The sequence below is a fragment of the Suillus clintonianus genome (assembly GCF_016758775.1).
Source record: "Suillus clintonianus strain FC179 chromosome Unknown DEU56scaffold_176, whole genome shotgun sequence".
NCBI classification, from domain to species: Eukaryota; Fungi; Basidiomycota; class Agaricomycetes; order Boletales; family Suillaceae; genus Suillus; species Suillus clintonianus.
This window is the reverse complement of record NW_024539400.1, coordinates 1-17444: the sequence shown is the minus strand read 5'-3', so window position 1 is coordinate 17444 and position 17444 is coordinate 1. Positions and strand designations below refer to the sequence as shown.

General features: G+C 48.4%; 6 protein-coding genes across 6 annotated transcripts; 2 read left to right on the top strand and 4 right to left on the bottom strand.

Annotated features, from left to right (window-relative positions):
- Positions 1–2056: 2056 nt before the first annotated feature.
- DEU56DRAFT_842243 (kinase-like domain-containing protein) lies at positions 2057–3598 on the top strand (the record flags this gene model as incomplete). Its single annotated transcript, XM_041355031.1, has 6 exons — positions 2057–2076; positions 2547–2712; positions 2764–2794; positions 2848–2885; positions 2938–3165; positions 3208–3598. The coding sequence occupies 6 exons, from the start codon at positions 2057–2059 to the stop codon at positions 3433–3435; spliced, it is 711 nt and encodes a 236-aa protein (XP_041201336.1). The 3' UTR covers positions 3436–3598.
- Positions 3599–3701: 103 nt separating this feature from the next.
- Positions 3702–4993, bottom strand: DEU56DRAFT_905400 (uncharacterized protein; the record flags this gene model as incomplete). The annotated part of the gene is made up of 6 exons (XM_041356715.1): positions 3702–3860; positions 4153–4219; positions 4329–4611; positions 4732–4809; positions 4868–4927; positions 4952–4993. Coding segments are annotated over 6 exons (687 nt in total), but the record flags the coding sequence as incomplete, so codon positions are not given.
- Positions 4994–5955: 962 nt separating this feature from the next.
- DEU56DRAFT_842224 (uncharacterized protein) lies at positions 5956–7000 on the top strand. The gene is made up of 4 exons (XM_041355030.1): positions 5956–6044; positions 6105–6215; positions 6266–6423; positions 6485–7000. Exons 2-4 carry the CDS (start codon positions 6105–6107, stop codon positions 6879–6881), a joined length of 666 nt encoding a protein of 221 aa, XP_041201334.1. The 5' UTR covers positions 5956–6044; the 3' UTR covers positions 6882–7000.
- Positions 7001–10271: 3271 nt separating this feature from the next.
- On the bottom strand, positions 10272–11158 carry DEU56DRAFT_702418 (uncharacterized protein; the record flags this gene model as incomplete). Its single annotated transcript, XM_041347333.1, has 3 exons — positions 10272–10716; positions 10769–11005; positions 11031–11158. Coding segments are annotated over 3 exons (810 nt in total), but the record flags the coding sequence as incomplete, so codon positions are not given.
- A 1585-nt stretch (positions 11159–12743) lies between these two features.
- On the bottom strand, positions 12744–15244 carry DEU56DRAFT_919660 (uncharacterized protein; the record flags this gene model as incomplete). The annotated part of the gene is made up of 8 exons (XM_041358304.1): positions 12744–12813; positions 12867–13048; positions 13103–13435; positions 13487–13524; positions 13572–13965; positions 14016–14167; positions 14216–14831; positions 14885–15244. 8 exons carry the CDS (start codon positions 15242–15244, stop codon positions 12744–12746), a joined length of 2145 nt encoding a protein of 714 aa, XP_041201332.1.
- A 388-nt stretch (positions 15245–15632) lies between these two features.
- On the bottom strand, positions 15633–17098 carry DEU56DRAFT_919659 (uncharacterized protein; the record flags this gene model as incomplete). The annotated part of the gene is made up of 4 exons (XM_041358303.1): positions 15633–16319; positions 16373–16533; positions 16584–16657; positions 16719–17098. 4 exons carry the CDS (start codon positions 17096–17098, stop codon positions 15633–15635), a joined length of 1302 nt encoding a protein of 433 aa, XP_041201331.1.
- Positions 17099–17444: the final 346 nt, after the last annotated feature.

The window sequence follows — 17444 nt, the reverse complement described above, 5'->3', positions numbered from 1 at the left end:
GCGCATGCTACATGACGTCGACGTCGACGCCGTCTAAATAACCCTCAGTTGAATCCAGGGTAACTCCATGGCGTTAGAAGCGGCACACGTGGAAAATTATCGCAGTCGATCACAATTAGCATGTACGACATTTGTGTCTTTTTACCGTGCTTGCTTGTCTCTGACTTGTTGTCCTGTGTAGAACGAATATGCCGACTCGATTCTGACTACGTCCACATATCAACGACTTGGCTGTGCGAAATTGTATGTTCAATAGGTCTGGAAATTGAAAACAAATAGTCGAGGCTGATGCTACAAGGCGAGTACCCAGCTGATGATAATATACTGCAGTGAGTGTGCTGCCTGCGCTCTATTGTTTATACTCTCCGTGGGCATGATTTACATCCATTCCATCAGCATGATATTATGCTCTAAATCGCAGCGTTAGAGTGATATTCAACGTTTGGAACATTGAAGATCTCGTCGTGATCAGGGCGTGATGAAAGCAAAAATGGACGATGGTGACAGGTTATGTAGGTTCGTGGGGTGCTGGGAAAGCGAGAAAACCTTGGGTGAACGTGCTTCAAAAACGGTTGAGGGTATGGGACGGCGATATGATCTCCGCGCTGTTCCCACATGACACTGCAATGATGATGAGTGAACAACAAGGAAAGATGAAATGCTACAGCATATGAATCATTTTTCGGGTCATCTGGACGCACCAGCGTCCCACAAGCACACAGCAACCCTGGCATGTGGGAATTAAACGAGATTGACGCTCTAGTTTGTGGACTCACAGCCATGAGCGAAGTTCCTGTGCAGATATAAGAAATAGCACGTCTTGCTGTGCTCACGTTGCAGAATTCTTCCCTCTCTCAGATTCTTGGTAACTCTCGTCCTAACTTCCAGCGTAGATCAACTGACGATCAGATCTACTAGAGGCACACTGCTCTCGCATGTGTTCCAGCGGGAATCTTCAAAACGACCAACATCAGACCTACAGCACACGAAGAGAGCGCACCGTACATTCAAACACATCCAGATAGTAACTCCCGGATTTGACTACTTGACAGTTTCTCTCGCGGAGACGCAGCCATGGCTTCTACTACATCGACGAAGGCAGCCGCCACGAAATCAATTCTGACACCGGCAACAACCTTGAAGGGTCATGAGAAGCGGATTCGATCCATATCCTACTTTCCTGATGGCCAGCGAATAATCAGCGGATCTGAAGATAAGACCACTCGGCAATGGGACTTGCAGTCGGGCAAGGAGATTAAGGAAGCGCGGGGTGTTTGCGAGGAGGAGATGCGGGCAGTTGCGGTATCAAGAGATGGTCGATGGGTCGTCACCGGTGGTGGAAATTACCAAATTGGGGAGCTGAAGGCCTATGAGGTTGAGACGGGGATCGTGAAGACAATATTCAAAGGGCACTCAACGACGATAAACTGCATTGATATATCCGCGGACAGCAAGTTGCTGGCGAGTGGGTCACAAGATGAAACAGCGCGGATATGGAACTTGGTCACCGGCGAACTCGTGGCTGGTCCATTCAAGAGTGTTGATTGGGTGGGCTCAGTTCGATTCTCGACAGATTCGGAGAAGCTCGCGATCAACTCAATTGTGGGGAAGTGGCTTGAGGTCTGGGATATCCAAAAACAGAAATTGGATGCAAGCATAGGGAAACAAGGTTTAGGGAGTATGACGTTTGCGCCAATTTTCTGGACAAATAAAAACAAAAACATCTTGGCCGCATTCACCTTCACGTGGGATGACAAACCCAAGACGATCTATGAATTCGACGCATCGACGCTGGAGACTGTTGGGACTGCCTTCGAACATACTGCCTTTGTCACTGGTCTAGCACTTTCATCTGACAACACTCTCCTCGCCAGCTCCTCGATTTCGGACTGCACCATCAAGCTCTGGGCCTTCGAGTCCCGCCAACTCCTCGCTTCCTTCGACGTTCAGAATCTTGTTGCCCTTGCCCTATCACCCGACTCGCGCAAACTAGCTTACACGACTTACAATAAGAAAAACAAGGCGCACAAGATCCACATATGCGATACTCCACTCAATGTGCTTGTTCAGGCCCATGTACGCATTCCCCGAAAACGTCTGCTCGTGTGCTAATATTCCCTTACAGACCAGTGCACGCAAAAAGTCAACCCTCAACGATTTACTAAATGTACGTCTCATTCTTTTACTCATTACATCACTCATACATCGTTATCATCGCAGCCTAACGCAACGCTCTCAAATCTCACGGCATACATTACCAAGGACGACGAATATCCTGTTGCTCATGGCGGGTTCGGAGAGATCTGGAAATGCACCTATTCCGTGGATAGGGAACTGATCAAAGTTCGTTGCCAGTATTCTGTTTATCCATCAGTACAAAATTGACAATTGCGCAGGTTGCAGTGAAAGCATTGCGTGTGAACACTGCTGATCAACTTGGTCCAGCGAAGGCGAAGAAGATCAAGGTAAGAGTCTTGCTGAAAAATTCCATCTAATGTCACTTACATCAGAGGTCGCCCTTCGTAGAGGATAACGCGCGAACTCAGAATATGCGCCAGGCTCACGCACACAAATATTCTCCCCGTTTATGGTTATACTGACGGTTTCGGCCCAATCATAGCGCTGGTCAGTCCTTGGGCGGAGAATGGAAATTTGATGGTCTATTTGGAGCGTGAGGGTGCAGATCTTACTGTCCTTCGACGATTCCAGATCGTAAGTCCTCGTTTGTATTTCGTAAAGGCTACAGACTGATGACAATCTCAGCTCAGGGATATCATAACTGGTCTCCAATATCGTACGTGCTAGTTAGTTTAATGCTGGACCAGGACTCAAAACTATTCCCCGTAGTTCACGCCAATAGTGTCATCCATGGGGACTTCACTGCTGTGAGTTCGAATATTCTCATTAGTTTCAGCTTGATTGAGATGTGATCTCCAGCCTAATGTACTCATCCATGGTGATGGTACTGCGTGTGTTGCCGACTTCGGTCTCTCCTTGATGTATTCGGAGGTCATGAGCATCTCTCAGGCTTCCTGGACATCCACGCTCAACGGCAATGTACGATGGATGGCTCCCGAGCTGCTCACATCAGAGCGGGAGGATGGGTCTCTACCACGGCCGAGCGAGCAGAGCGACATATATTCATTAGGCGGTATCATGTTGCAGGTAATTTCAACTTCTCAATGGGGTCATCGCCTCCGCTTTTAGGTCCTCACCAATAGTACTCCCTATTATTACTTCCGGCATGATGCAGCCATCATATGGGCTATGCAGAAGTCAGAGATGCCTTCACGATCGCGTTATCCTCCGCTGCCCGAAAAATACTGGGAGTTTATTGAGCAATGTTGGTCTACTGATCCGCGGGACCGTCCATCGACAAAGGCAGCTGAGGGAGTCATCAGGAATGAATATCATGCGCTATCCAGATCTCCTTGATTCTTGAACTGCCTTTTATACAATCATGTATTTACGGTACAACCAATTGGATAGCTAGCTCGGCATGCTACTCAGGTATAGCAAATGTAGGACCTGCCCCCCGTTATTTTGTGGTAAGAGCTTGAGACTAAACGTTTCTTGGGAAAACGAACCAGCAGCTACATTCCTTCTTCTCTGGCAGATTCAAATTAACTATCCATCCGCCCATGCGGTTTGCGATGTGATGAATTGATCGGATCAGTCATCAACATTCCATCCCAAATTGACGTATATAATTTTTTTTACGGCATGTCATCGATAGAATAGCGAGAAGTGATACATCGGGTGTAGTGACCATACCAGACACGACAGGGAATACGATTGAATTTGAACTACCGGGGAACGCCCTTGAAGCTGATCGATGATCTACAGGTAAGTACAAGCAGCTGCTTGCGTCTTTAGCATTAATATGTGCTCTTGTAGATAGTGGTTCTGGAAGGGAAAAAGCAAGTTAACGCAGGTCTTTACCCTGCGCAAGAGGAACATCAATAATGGGCCGTGACGAACGACACGAAAGAAGAGGCCGCCAAGCTAAATAGGTGGCGTGACAGTAGTGGGAGCAGCAGACGACCGAAAACAAGGCGGTTGTGGGGCAGAATGAGACTGAAAATTGTAAATTAAAATGAGGTTACGGCGGCCAACGCCCGAAACCTCGCATGAATACATATATGAACGTACCTGAGGCCTGAGTTATGGCCTGCGCCGAACGGGAGTGATTTGGATGTAGACCCGACGTAGTGGGTAACTGAAGGAATTAGTCAAATCTACGCAGAAGGACACGTTTGTGACAACCGCTGTTGAATAAGTTAGCCTTTCAATTGCAAGCACAAGGAAACACTCACCTATGTACGTACCCTTATAGCACCACCCATCAGAAAGACCCATATCCACCGTCCCTCCTTCTCTACCTCCACTCTCTCTCTCCTCTGCAGCCAGGGCGTTATCGTCATCGTTGAGGTGCGGCAAGATGTGTCCAGGTTTGGGATGACCTAGGACACGTAATGGAGTTGTGGTGTCGGTGTGGTGAATGTGCGTCGAGAGGTTGTGCGGAAATTGATGCGGGGCAGAGGTTGGCGAGGGTATCTGCGTATTACCAGTACTGATGGAAATTGGGAACGAACATCGAGGGAATTCGGACTGATATCGATATATATATACATGCATCAGCTGGAAGCTAACTTTGAAAGAAAAGAGTTCAACGCCGTACATGTGTACCAAATAATGTCAAACACAGGTTGTGTACGACGCTGTCTCTACTCGCTCAACGGTTTCCATGATGTCGAAACGTGTTTTCTTGAGCAAATACATCGCCCTCTCGCTGTACATCACAGAATTCTGCGATAAATAAATGTATCGGGGTGAGGAAACCAAATCTCGCGTTATTTCTACTTACAGTTTCTTCTTCTCCTGCGAAAACCCTGTTTCGTTCGGGTGTTTGAGGAGAAGTTACGATCTTTCAGTCTGAATCGTTACGCACCAATTTTACGCTGTTGCTACTATCTGGGTGATCACCGATCATGCCCTAACACCTCGCAGTGCCGGGAGGTACAGTTGCGTGTGCAGCTTTGTATGGTGGAGTGCACCTGCCCTAGGTCACGGCGCTCGTTTGGTCCTTTCGATCGTCCTTATGCTTGTGTCTGCGCCACGACAGAAAATCCTGTCCCGGGAATCACCAGACCTATGGGCGTCAATAAACTTTACCTCGTGTCCCTAAGCCAGGCCAGACCGCAATGATGAACGGCCCAGTGAGCACCCTGCATCCGATGCCATGATCCGTCTATAGGTTGACATTGATGGGAGTGCAGCCAAGGCTGACAACACCGTTCTGGAGAGGGGTACGTAAGTCGAATTCAAACCTAAGGAAGATCCAATCGAACTCACGTATTTGTTGTCCTCGCAGCAAAGTGGCTGAGTCGAGTTCTGTCACGATCGACAATATGATCTTGCAATGTATCAAGCAGGAGACCAAAAAAAGTGTGAGTACTCAGAACCAAGTGCAATAAAATTATTCTTACCCGTGAAGTCTGGAGCTTGAGTGGGATGCTGGTGAGCTGCTGCGAAAATCGTGCGTTTGGAAGGTAATATGAGAGGTGTACACCAATTTCTGTATGACGACATGGACCAATCACTGCACATCGCATAGGTTCGTTCTGTTTTACTGTCACTGACCAGTTTACGGCGCAGGCTGTTTCTTCCAAGGCACCGATATGAATCACGGAGATCTGATGGATTTGGTCGCTCGTGCGAGGGGGCCTGGATCTACGGTTCAACGGTTCGCGGAGACAGAAAATATACTGTGATGCTTCGATCGGATTGTTAGCCTCAGGAGGGGAAAAATATACACAGTGCGCATCTCGTGTTTGCATCGTAGACTTTAATAAAAATTGAACAACTCAAGTGTGGGCGCACGGCCGAATCCGTTGAGTGAAAGACCGCCGTCCACATAAGTTTCTCTGAAAGGAAGTTCCCCTCAGTGGACGCCGCACTTTCAAAGCGGACCTCCACAAACATATAAATATTGCTTCGGTGGCCTTCATCCTCTATCTCTTACCACTTCGCCTATTGTCCAAGTACGTAGATCTCCAGCTTCCACATCTACATTTTCTAACTACATCTACTTTTACCTCCAGATGAACCCAGCCACCCAAAAGCGCGTAGCAGACGACCTCGAAGACAGCGAAGACCGCGAAGTCAAGCGAGTGAAAATGGACCCTAGCGCCATAAAGAACGACCCAGACTTTGTGAGTTTTCTTTTCATGTTGCAAGGTCGTATTCTTAGTCCTTGGGACAGACACTCGACCCCGAACTCGATAAAAAGAAACGCCAGAAATACAAATGTTTATTTGATGGCGAGTCCATCCTTCCCAGCTCTTACGCCCGCCACATCAGGTCAAGAAAGCATAACGATGCTAAAGAGAAAAGCAAATCTTGCCCTGTTCGTTCGCCTATGTGCGTATTTCACTCTCAATATGCTCGTCTCATTATTAACTGTTATGATTCGGTATACCAGACCTGATGCCTTTCAAGAGCACTTCGCAGAACACGCAGGGCAAAGAGATGGGGGCGCTCAGTCATCATCAATGTACAGCGGCCCGGCGACACCAAACACCACAGAGAACGTGCAAATCTCGTCCACAGAGACCGCCGAAGATTTTGATCTTTCTTCGACGTTTACCGAGACGGAGGACCTTAATCTTGACCATTTCCTGGACATGGGGATCGGGGCCGATTTACCACTGGAAGGCGATATTGTTGATATAACCGCCGCGTCGATGTCCAGTGACTTTATGACGACCGGCGTGCCAGTTTTGCCTCCGGCAGATGAGGTTTCGTCGTCATCAGATGATGTACCTCCTGCATCTTACTCCTCCATTTACTTCGATTTCGATTTCAACGATGAGATCTAGTGTTTCACTTCCGCTACAAACCATCCTGTATACATTGTGCTCTCTATTATCGACTCACCATCTATCCCACCATACGACTTTATGACTTTGCGAACTACACGCATTCGTTCTACTGGATACCATAACGCGACACTCCATTTTTCATTGTTATTGTTATCATTATCATCATCATCATCATGGTGATTCATTTGTTACAATACACATTCCTTACATGCTGGATCTACGGAACAATGTATCTCTCGGACCAAGAATAAAGATTCTCGAGGTATGGCATCTGGATGGCGCGCGACTCATACATAGAACTTGTAGGATAAGCCTGGGGCATAGTAATATAAAAGATTCGAGCGAAAAAAAAGTACGCGACGACGTGGCCAGAAGACTCCGTCCTCAATCCGCACGAATTCAGCTTTGTTTTCGAACACTAAAAATGTCCAGAGGAGACGACTGCCATGCCATAGAATTCCAAGATAGTATTTTAATTCTGGTGGTTTATACACGAACAGTCGGACATTGATTGGGTCAGGGGCTGACGACTAATAAGGCGAATTGGGCATCGGAAGTAATAAACCATAAACCAACCTTGTCTCGTTCCCTCATCCTGCTCTTGCGACCATTACTGTCTTCTTGCGTCAACGGATACCCCCCGAATACACACTACTATGGCGCTGGGATCAAACACTAGACCGTGACTGCTCGGCTTCTTCGTGATCAGCTTGGGCTCTCCTAGCTGCCTCTGCTTGTTGAGCCTCGTTTTCGTTCAATCGCCTCGTTTATGAATTGAAGACACGGATTTTGGAACAGTTCATTACTCATCTGAATCGATTGACGATAAGTCCCCATGAGAGTGCCCACTTCCCAATGCAATCGCGTCGGATATGTGAAGTTACAGGTCAATGGATGTGACTGTTAATGCTGAATGTGATATCGATGCAGACATCACCCGCGGTGCGGGCTGGTAGGGAGTACGGGATAATCGTCCCCATGCACATCTGCAATGGCGCGTGCGTGGGTCTCTGAAGGGAGAGGATCGGGTGAGCATGAACTTGAGGACAGTTGAGACGATGGAACAAGGGAAATCGGCCACTAGCGTCGAAATCGAAACCGCAATGAGAGCTAGGAAATCAAGTGAATGCTACACATACAACATTTTGGCTATCTCTGCCATGATACTTAGCCATTTAAGGGACTGGCTGGTGGGAAATATAAATTGACGCTCTAACACAGGAACATGGGCAATGGCTATGAGGCTGTGAGTGAAAAGCAAGGTGAAACAAAGTTGAATTATGTATAGATGTGCACTGCCATGCAAAACCGCGTTAGGGTATAAGCAAGGAAGACTGCTGTGCTCACAACTTGAATCAAGATCTGATCGCTCTTCTCTTCACTAGCCTCTTCAACTGACCATCGGCTTCAGCAGGGTAAGCGCTGTCATAATAAAAAATCCTTATCAGCCATCAGGCTCACAGCGCACGAGGACAGCTTACCGCAGCTCCTTCGAACGCACGCATACAAAGGATATCTTGGCTACTTGAGTGGGATTTCGCTCGCGTAGACACAACCATGGCTTCCGCATCGACGAAGCAGTTCGGTTTAGACATCAATATGATCCTGAAACCGGCAAGGACGTCGAAGGCTGGCGTGGGTATTACAACCACAGCCTACTTTCCTGACGGGCAGCGAATAGGCGTGCTCAATTCTTACGATGTCAAGTTCAAGGTGTGTCAAGTCCCACCGTGCCTTAAGCCAAACAACATAGCCGACCGGCGAGACCCCATTTGGGTTGCCGAAGCCAGGCTTACTCCGCCTTATCAACAACCATCGCGCAACACACTTATGCAGCGACAACGAGAATTCCGCGACCTCTTAACTGTCGTTTCTGCCTCATCGTCTATGTTAGGTATCTCACAGCGCGCTCGTCTCGAACTCGAACACTTCGTTTCTCCTGACGACGACAATGGTGACCACAGTCATCATACTGCTGCATCTCTCACAAGAACAAGCACAGTACTTCAAGTATTCGCAAGTATGCTATCCGGTGTCTCGCGTGGCCCATATAATCAATGGAGAAAATGTTTCGAATTCTTCGAGATTTCTCTAAGCTGGCCAGACCGAGATTTTCGACACGAATACAGGTATGTTTTCTATTCAATTATCAGCATTATCTTCGCCAACATCTATTAGGGTTGGACGGCCCACCTTTGACCGTCTTGTCCATCTACTCGAACAGAACCCCATCTTCCGATCAACTGGCAAGAGACCACAGCGCGCCGTTCGATATCAACTCGCATGCTTTCTCCTACGGTACGGCACACGAGGTGCGAATCCACTCCAAGCTGCGCACAAACTCGCAATCGGATTTGGAACAGTGTTCCTGTACTGCCGGCGAGTAGTGCGGGCATTGCGGGAGTTGGGTATCCATGTCGTTTCATGGGGAGATGACGAGCGCCGCCAAGAAACATCCGAGTATATCATGGACGCATACGGATTTCCGGATTGTGTTGGGATGTTGGATGGGACACTCATCCGGCTGACGCAGATGCCCGAAGAGAATGGTTTCACTTTCATCTGTCGTAAAAAATTTCCTGCGGTAAGTTATCAAATCCACATGTGTCGAGCCTAACCCAACCTTTGTAGATCAATGTTCAAGCCATCGTCGACCACAAGATGCGGTTCATCTCTGTGGACCTTGGCTGGCCCGGCTCTGTGTCCGATGTTACCATGTGGAAGAAGTCGCATGTGTGGTGTCACCGCCGAGACTATTTTCCGAACAATGGCCAAGTCTTGGCTGATAAAGGTATGTGTTGTCGTATCCTGCGTTTTGAATATCCTGACTATTAGATAGGTTATCCATCATCTCCGTATGTGTTACGGCCCTTCACAGAACCTGAGATCAGGGATCAGCCGCTACAGGAAAAGTCTCGTCGCCGCAAGTTCAACCAGTGTCTGTCATCGATTCGAATCACTGTTGAGCACGCATTTGGTGCCCTTAAGGGTCGCTTCCCATCGCTAAAGGATCTACCACCAGAGCAGAACATCCAGGACACTTACCGTCTGATGCAGGCACTATTCGCCCTCCAGAACTTGTGTATCGACTTGGGAGACTGCCCGGAGCAGATACCATTCTTCGATCCTTCCGATCCTGACCAGGATGACTCAGAGGAGGGTGCTCCTCATGATGCAGATGTCCTGCACTTTGACGGTGCGATTCCAGATGGTCGGGTGGAGCTGCCTGCTTATGAGACTGACGAGTGGCTTCGAGAAGCTGGGCGCCACCGCCGTTTACTGATAATGAATGATCTATTTCCTCTAGATTAACTGTCACTAATTCTTGTCAGTAAAGTAGTCCATTAGTACCTTTCGAGCTACCTCTTTCATGTCATCTGGCATCATCTCGTCTGCCAGGACTTCCCTTGCATTCCTAACCCTAGCTTCAACCTGTGCTGCTCTCGCATCTGCTGCTTGCTTCTCGTCCTGCCGATTTTCACGTTTTTGCTGAATTTTCAAGCGATCATTATCACTTTTCATCATATACCGCATATACTCGGCATTCGATGTGAGATATTCTGCAAGCTCGCTTCCCATGCTTGTGCGAGATGACTGCCGTTTGTGACGTGGTGCAGGAACACCTCTCGAGGTCAATGATTTTTCTTGTGTCTTTGTAGATGCTGTGCCTCCCTTTGCAGTACTTTTCCTTGCTGGCTTTGCCTCAGCATCAGCACTCTCAAAGCCACTGTTAGCATCTTTGGCATCTTCGTCACTGCTAATCTCGATTGTGTCCGAAATGGTGCCCGAGTGAAAGTCATGCTCCCGCACCAGCCCTGGGTGCTCGCCAAGGCTTGATTATAGGTGAGATATATTGTACAACAGTACTAAGTTTTCGTACTCACCGGTTGTTGAACAGCTCATACCAGCCCTCAGTATACCACCGTTTCAGCATGGTCCCAGATAAGTTTCCTACATCCCTCCCTGCTACTCTTGCATTTTTGATCTGTTCATCAAGCTCCTTAACGTCAGGATCACCCTCGCCATTGCCAGTCATCGACTCGAATGCTAATATGTATGTGAATAGCTTCCGTAGCCGCTCATATCTGCTTCTGACTGATTGTGGACTTCGTTTGGGATACCTACAGGTATTTCATCAGTGTAAACAAATGTCTCTCAAACTTCACACTTACCTTTCTGTAGGCATATTTTGCATTTGTGCCAAGCTCCGTGTAGAGCTCACTATCAGGACCCAGGAGTGCCTCGAGCAATATCCTTGTCTCGTCGTTAGTCCAATTGACTGATTCTTCTAGTTCTTCCAGTGCCTTCTTGCCATCTTCGGTTGCCTTTGTCTTGGCTGCCGTCTGTTTCAGCTGCTTGGCTGGTGCCTTCTGGGGAGCATTCTTCGTCTTACGAGGCTTCTTCTCAGTGCTTTGAGGCACTGGTGGCACGTCCTCAGTGCTGCCGGTAATACTGTTTGTCATCCGATGCTTCTTCTCAGCATTCTGGGTTTCTGATGGCATGTCCTCAGTGCTGTCACGGTCGCGCTTCCTTTGCTCGCTGATGACGTCTTGCTGTGGTGATGTCCAGTTTTGGACTGCTTCTCTGGTAGGTTGAGCAACACCTATCTGATTACGAGAGATCTTGACCTTGTTAGGACCTCAGTAAGAAGACTTTCGATAAGCTCTCACCGAAGTTTGCGGATTTTGATACTGTTGCTGGTAGGGAATGACGTGGGTATACCCATGGGTATCTGTGGTCATACCCCCACCCACACCCACCAAAAACCCACACCCACCAGTGTGGGTGTGGGTTTATTCATGGGTACCAGGGATGGCTACCCATACCCACACCCATGGAGGGTATACCCATGGGTGTGTGACATAACTGGTTGGTACTATCTTAACAAATGTTGTTGTAGACTATAGTACTGGAGGCAAATCTACTGCTGATTTTACCTTGTTAATTGGTAATCATTTTATGTGAAATATAAGCTAAATAAAACCAACATCAATAAGTCTCTGCAAAAAAAAGAAAGTTGATATTATCCTTCAGTGTCTTTATAGAAGTTGTAGTACTAGTTTAGACAAGTCTGTTGTGAGTCTTATTTTGTTAACAAGTAGTCATTTGAGCAAGATATAATTTTGAACACTACTGAACCAAAGCTCAAAGTTGTGCTTCCATAGTACTACATGTAGCATAATAAATTGAATCAACATAGATGACAAAGATAGTATGGAAAGTGAAGTTGCTGGTCATTCAACCTAGGCATACCATTCACTGAGACCACTACTAGTATATTTGACAAGTTGAATGACACATCACAGTGCAAAGATAACATTTTTGCCTACATACCCACCATGTGGGTGTGGGTAGGGGTGTGGGTATCCCAAGTGCCTACCCCCACCCATACCCCTGGATACCCACACCCACAACCCATGGTGGGTTACAGATACCCATGACATTGCCTAGTTGCTGCATCAGTAAATCAGAACGGTCTGTACAGAGCTGTACAGAGCTGTACAGCACGACAGATGGACAGCTTGGTCCCTTCTAGCCAGCTCACCACAGTAACACCCTTCCCTGTCAATCCCTGTACAGACACTCACAGACACCCCAGAGCTTCTTTTCTGTACACAGTTTGCCAGAAAATTTTACTGTATACTACTGTCTAGAGTACTGCTACTGTAGGCTACTGTCTAGAGTACTACTACTGCACACCGCATCTTCATCGCTGCACGATCCTCGAATCTAAAAATATGGAGAACGACCAAAATAGATGCATTTCACAGATACGCGGAATCGAATACAAATGTAGGTAAGCGGTAGTAGACAGCGTAGACGTGGAAAATTGAGATCATGAACGCAAAACACCCAAACCTAATCCAGAACGACTCGCAGATGATTATGCTTTGTCGTGTCCCTCCCGTCGAGCTTGCAAGACTCCGCCCTGTATGAGTTCAATGAGTGTCAGTGTCCGAGACTTCGTTAAAAAAAACTTACCATCCTTCTGCAGCCCAGTGGCGAAGTTGCCGCCTCAATTTGGGTCCGTGGTATGGGTCTCTGTTGACCTCGTCGAGTAGAACAATTATCGAGTTGTAAATAGAGCCATATTCTTTGGCGGAGAATTTCGGGAAGAGTTTGCCATTGCCGTTCTTGGAAAGGCCATCCAGGACGCAATGATACTACAAAAATCAGTTTGAATGAGTAGCATATAATATAGACGAATAAAAAAATACCGCGGTGCAAATCAAAGCCAGGCTATTCAATGGTATCGCCTTCTTGAAAATCTCCGGCCTCCTGTGAGCGACACGATAAGATCCGGTGTATAGGAAGCTGATGGCGGCCTCTCGGAGGGCAGGGTGAGCAGCATTGTTAGTTTTTCCCAGGTCATCCATACCATTGCGAAGAAAGAGCGAGTCCTCCAAAAGCACCGTAGCGGCGTTCTGTACCCATGCGGCACGATCTGGCGCAGTGACTTCAGGTGGGGGGATGAGGTTATACATGCTGGGCGCTATGGCGACTGCTAGTTTTTTCAGGTCGGAACGCCATGTTGACAAGTCTTCGAATAGCTAGGATAACAAAACATCAGTATCTAGACATGCGGCAATCGACGCACATACCAGTTTTGCCATGTCGGGCTTGTGATCGGGCCACAGACCTAGTAGATTTCATGAGTAAAACATCACGAGGAAGAAAAGGACATACCTGCTTCAACCTGCTTACCGCCTTCAAGCCATTCTACGAGAGATGATGTGAGAGCCTCGGTGACGGAAATGGGCAGATCATCAGCCAAGGTCGGGAACGCGTTCTCGATTGCGTGCTGGGCACGGCAGTCCCCTTTGGCATCCTCAAGGAAGGTCTTCCAGCGTGGCGGGTACCAGCCAAGTTGAGTGGGCTTGGGTCCTTCAGGTGATTCCTTGGATCTTGAAGATTTGACCGTCGTAGCTGGGATTTTCGATTCGGTGGACTTCGCTTCAATGTCTTTTGTGTCGGAGGATCGGAGGAGATCAAGCAACTCAGGATTAGGAAGACGGGGACGTCCGTTTTTCTTGTGGTGATTGACTAAGACATCATCTGGCTTGGGTTCAGTGGCCGCCGGCTGCAGAAAAAAAGAAATTAGCGGGCTTCAGAAAAATAATTGAAATATACCTGGATCGTGTCATCATCGCTGGGGCCGCTTTCCACTGCCAAAGATCTCTCTGCTGTATGATCTTCTTCGTCGCGGGAATATTGGAACTCGAAGTCTGTCGGAAGAGCAGTGGTGACCTCGGGTCGAGGCGGTGGCACTTCCTTCGAGAAACCTGTCCCTCATTTAGCGCTCATGACGACGGAAAAAACCAGCGACTCACCAGGATGCGCGGTATGGTACCCCTGCGATGCTCCCCAACCAACTTCCTCATCAACTTCCTCTTCGTCATCAGTAGTACCGCTATCACTGCCCTCACTGGATGCATCTGATCCATCAGACTGTCCTAAATGTCCATCGCCAACTGAGTGAAGGGCTGGGTCCAAGTTTTGATAGAAAAGAGTGTCAGATGGACGCGCAGCTGATGTGGACCTTGAAGGTACCGGTGGCGCGAAATCTTGCTTTGCAGATACGGTGATGGCAGCAGGAAGGTATTTGATCGCAGTCCTTGAAGGTAGTGGAGGCACAGAAATTTGGTTTGCGGGGGTGATGGGGGCAGGAAGACATGTCGTGGCGACGTTTGCCCTGGCTGCGGCCACATACGGGTTGTTGAGCACTTGCAAGTCAGGTTCTGTGCCAGGGGGTACAATGGATTGAGAAAATCCAAACCTTGTGCCAGCTTTGCATTGATGGAAACTGGGTCGGTCATCTGCTGTCTCCAAGCTCGAGGGAGGGATAAGAGCATTCTTTGTCACCTTGGCTTTCTTCCCCCGAGGTTTAGTAGGAGTCGCAGCAGGAGGATCCACCGTATCGGAGGCACTATACGGCGGAGGGGGTTTCTAAATGTATTCAGTATTGCCATCTGTAACTACAGGTAGAATAATATACTTACCTTCGCACGACTTCCACGGCCCTTACGAAGTGGTTCTGGAGCGAGAGGGTTGACTGGAACATTCGAGTCGAGGGAGGTGGAGCCCTTGGGTTGGTTGGTCCGTGCTGGGGCACCCAAGAGGGCACCAATTCTCTCGAGTTGATCAGCCCTACCTCCCGTTCCTGCACCTGAACGTCCAGAACGCCGAGGGAGCAAGGAGCTATCTTCATCTAGAGTCGGCTGCTGCGACATGGAGAGTGACTCGGCCCCAGCCCGTGATTTCTTTGTTGAAATCTCTTGCCCATCAGAGTCCGTAGCTTTGCGCTTTGATCTCTTCTTCTTGGGGCTACTGCGGGTAGGATTTTGACGTTGGGTAGGCATGACTGGGGCCGTGGACGGGAGGAATATACTGTGGAGCAATAATAAGTAGCACTGATTGAACCAGATTATCCCGGCTTTTTGTAGTAGTCTGCTGGCGGCGGAATGAGAATGATGATCACAAAAATGATTTCGAAATATGACTCTACCGCGGCCGCAGCCATTGTGTAAAAGGCTGGGAATTTTACGAGTCGACTGTTATCCGTAGGCCGCATATATAACGTAGTAGAAAACTTGCAAGTCAAATGTTGAGGGTAATGATGCTACGTTACGTCGTTGAGGAAGGTTGGATATATTTATCATGTCACATGACTCGAACAGAATACATGCATTAATCATCGAAAGTTTACCTAAACATTTGCGGTAAAAAATCAAGCTAAAGTACGTTTCGCTAAACACCCCTATCCAGTCTTACTCCTTTTGCCTTGGGTGCCATTTCCATGGTCCATCGGTAATCAGTGACTCCAAGTCGCTTGTTGTTAAGGCGTGTCCGGGGCACTGCAGTCTCGCGTATGGGTGATTGTGACTCCCCTTCTTCGCCACCGCTCCCAGAGCCTTCTGCATTAAGCCCTTTGAGTAACCACTGTGAGACGAGGAGCTCAGGCGATGGCTCATCGATCGGAAGAATCGTGATATGTCTCTCCAACATCCCGATTATGTCGTTGAAAGTTACCCTACTCGGTTCTCTCATCAGATGATACCATTCCAGCGCGACAGGGAGGAGTTTTTTGAAGTATGGATGGAACTGCTCGGTAAGTTCCTTGACGTAGTGCTCCGTGTGCCAGAAGAATGTTGTTTTGGCATCACAGCACAATTTGAACTTGTCCGCGGACCATTGGCCCGGTATCCAGTCGGGACCTTGCTTGAGAATACGTTTCATGCCAAGCGGACCTCTGAATTCGATACAGATCCAGATGAAGATGTAGAACATCGACTCAAGGTCATCGTGGTAGGTATGCTTGATCAGGGGGGCAGGGTTCGGTTTCGAATCAGAGGCCTTTTTGCGTTCATCCGCTCCATCTGGATCACAGAGGTGGAGCTGCAAGAGAAGCGCTCGAGACATGAACGGTAATGTGCCCTAGACATTCTTTGTTAAAAATTGATATTCTTTAGTAAAATCAAAACACTAACCGTGCCCCCGACAGCATAGTTCCCCTTCTTCAAAATACTCACGGCGAACTCCCAGTCTATCAGCATCCCGTGTGTGTCTTTCCCGTCGTCCTCGATCATCGCATTGTTCAGACTACAGTCGCGGTGGAGAATATTGCGCTCTTCCACTGCATCCTTCTGAACTAAACAATAGGTAAGTAAAATCTGTGATACATATTTATATCGTACTTACTCTTCACGATATCGCGTATTGAACTAAGCAACTCTAGCCTCGTGCGAAAATTGATGCAAAGGTCTCGCGCGCGGCTTCAAGACGAGGCGAACGTGAGTTCGAAATGTGTTCTTAAGGCTGCGCAGAACTTTGTACCGGTAGTTTGCAGTTTGGTCGATTTTGTTCCTGGACTCGACGATCCAATGCTCGACGAGCTTAGGAACCCCTCGGACTCCATTCATCTTCCTCATCATGTTGACTTCGTTCATGGCCTCCTTCTCTCCCCCCAGGACCCAGTGGTCCTTTATGATGAATTCCTCGTTGTCTTTCCTGGCTAGGTAACAAACGGTACCACGACCAACAAGACCCTGGCTGGAGAAGATGATTTCGAGCATATCGTAGTGATGGTCACCGACGCGAATCTTGCCGATAGGTTCTGGAAGGGGTGCGCGGAGAGGGTCTTCGGGTACTTCGATAGGGAACTCCAGTGGGAAGTCGTCGTTATCTTTCTTTTTAGCGGTGCCCTTCGTGTCCATGGTATTAATGTGAGAGGACGTGCCCTCACTCTCCTCACTCTCGCCCTTGCTCACGTTCTCAGCCCTGCCCTCGCCCTCACTCTCGCTTTCGCTCTCACCCTCACCCTCGCCCTCGCCCTCACCCTCACCCTCACCCTCACCCTCGCCCTCGATATCATCCTCGCCTCGCCTCTCTCTCGCTCTCTCCTCTCGCCCTCCCCTCGCCCTCACTCTCGCCTTCACCTTCACCCTGGTTCTCGGGCAATGCAGTCGCGTCCTCGGCTTGCGAGGATTTCAACTTGTTCTGGATATGGAGGGGGAGCCAACTCGAGCGCGACTTCAGCGTTTGATCAAGCGTGTGCTTGAA

What these genes read in the sequence shown, in the direction of transcription:
- DEU56DRAFT_842224 (XM_041355030.1), top strand. Translation starts at nt 6,105, where the DNA reads ATGAACCCAGCCACCCAAAAGCGCGTAGCAGACGACCTCGAAGACAGC. An exon ending in TAAAGAACGACCCAGACTTT is followed by an intron (nt 6,216 to 6,265) that starts GTGAGTTTTCTT and finishes TCCTTGGGACAG; the next exon opens with ACACTCGACCCCGAACTCGA. An exon ending in TGCCCTGTTCGTTCGCCTAT is followed by an intron (nt 6,424 to 6,484) that starts GTGCGTATTTCA and finishes TCGGTATACCAG; the next exon opens with ACCTGATGCCTTTCAAGAGC.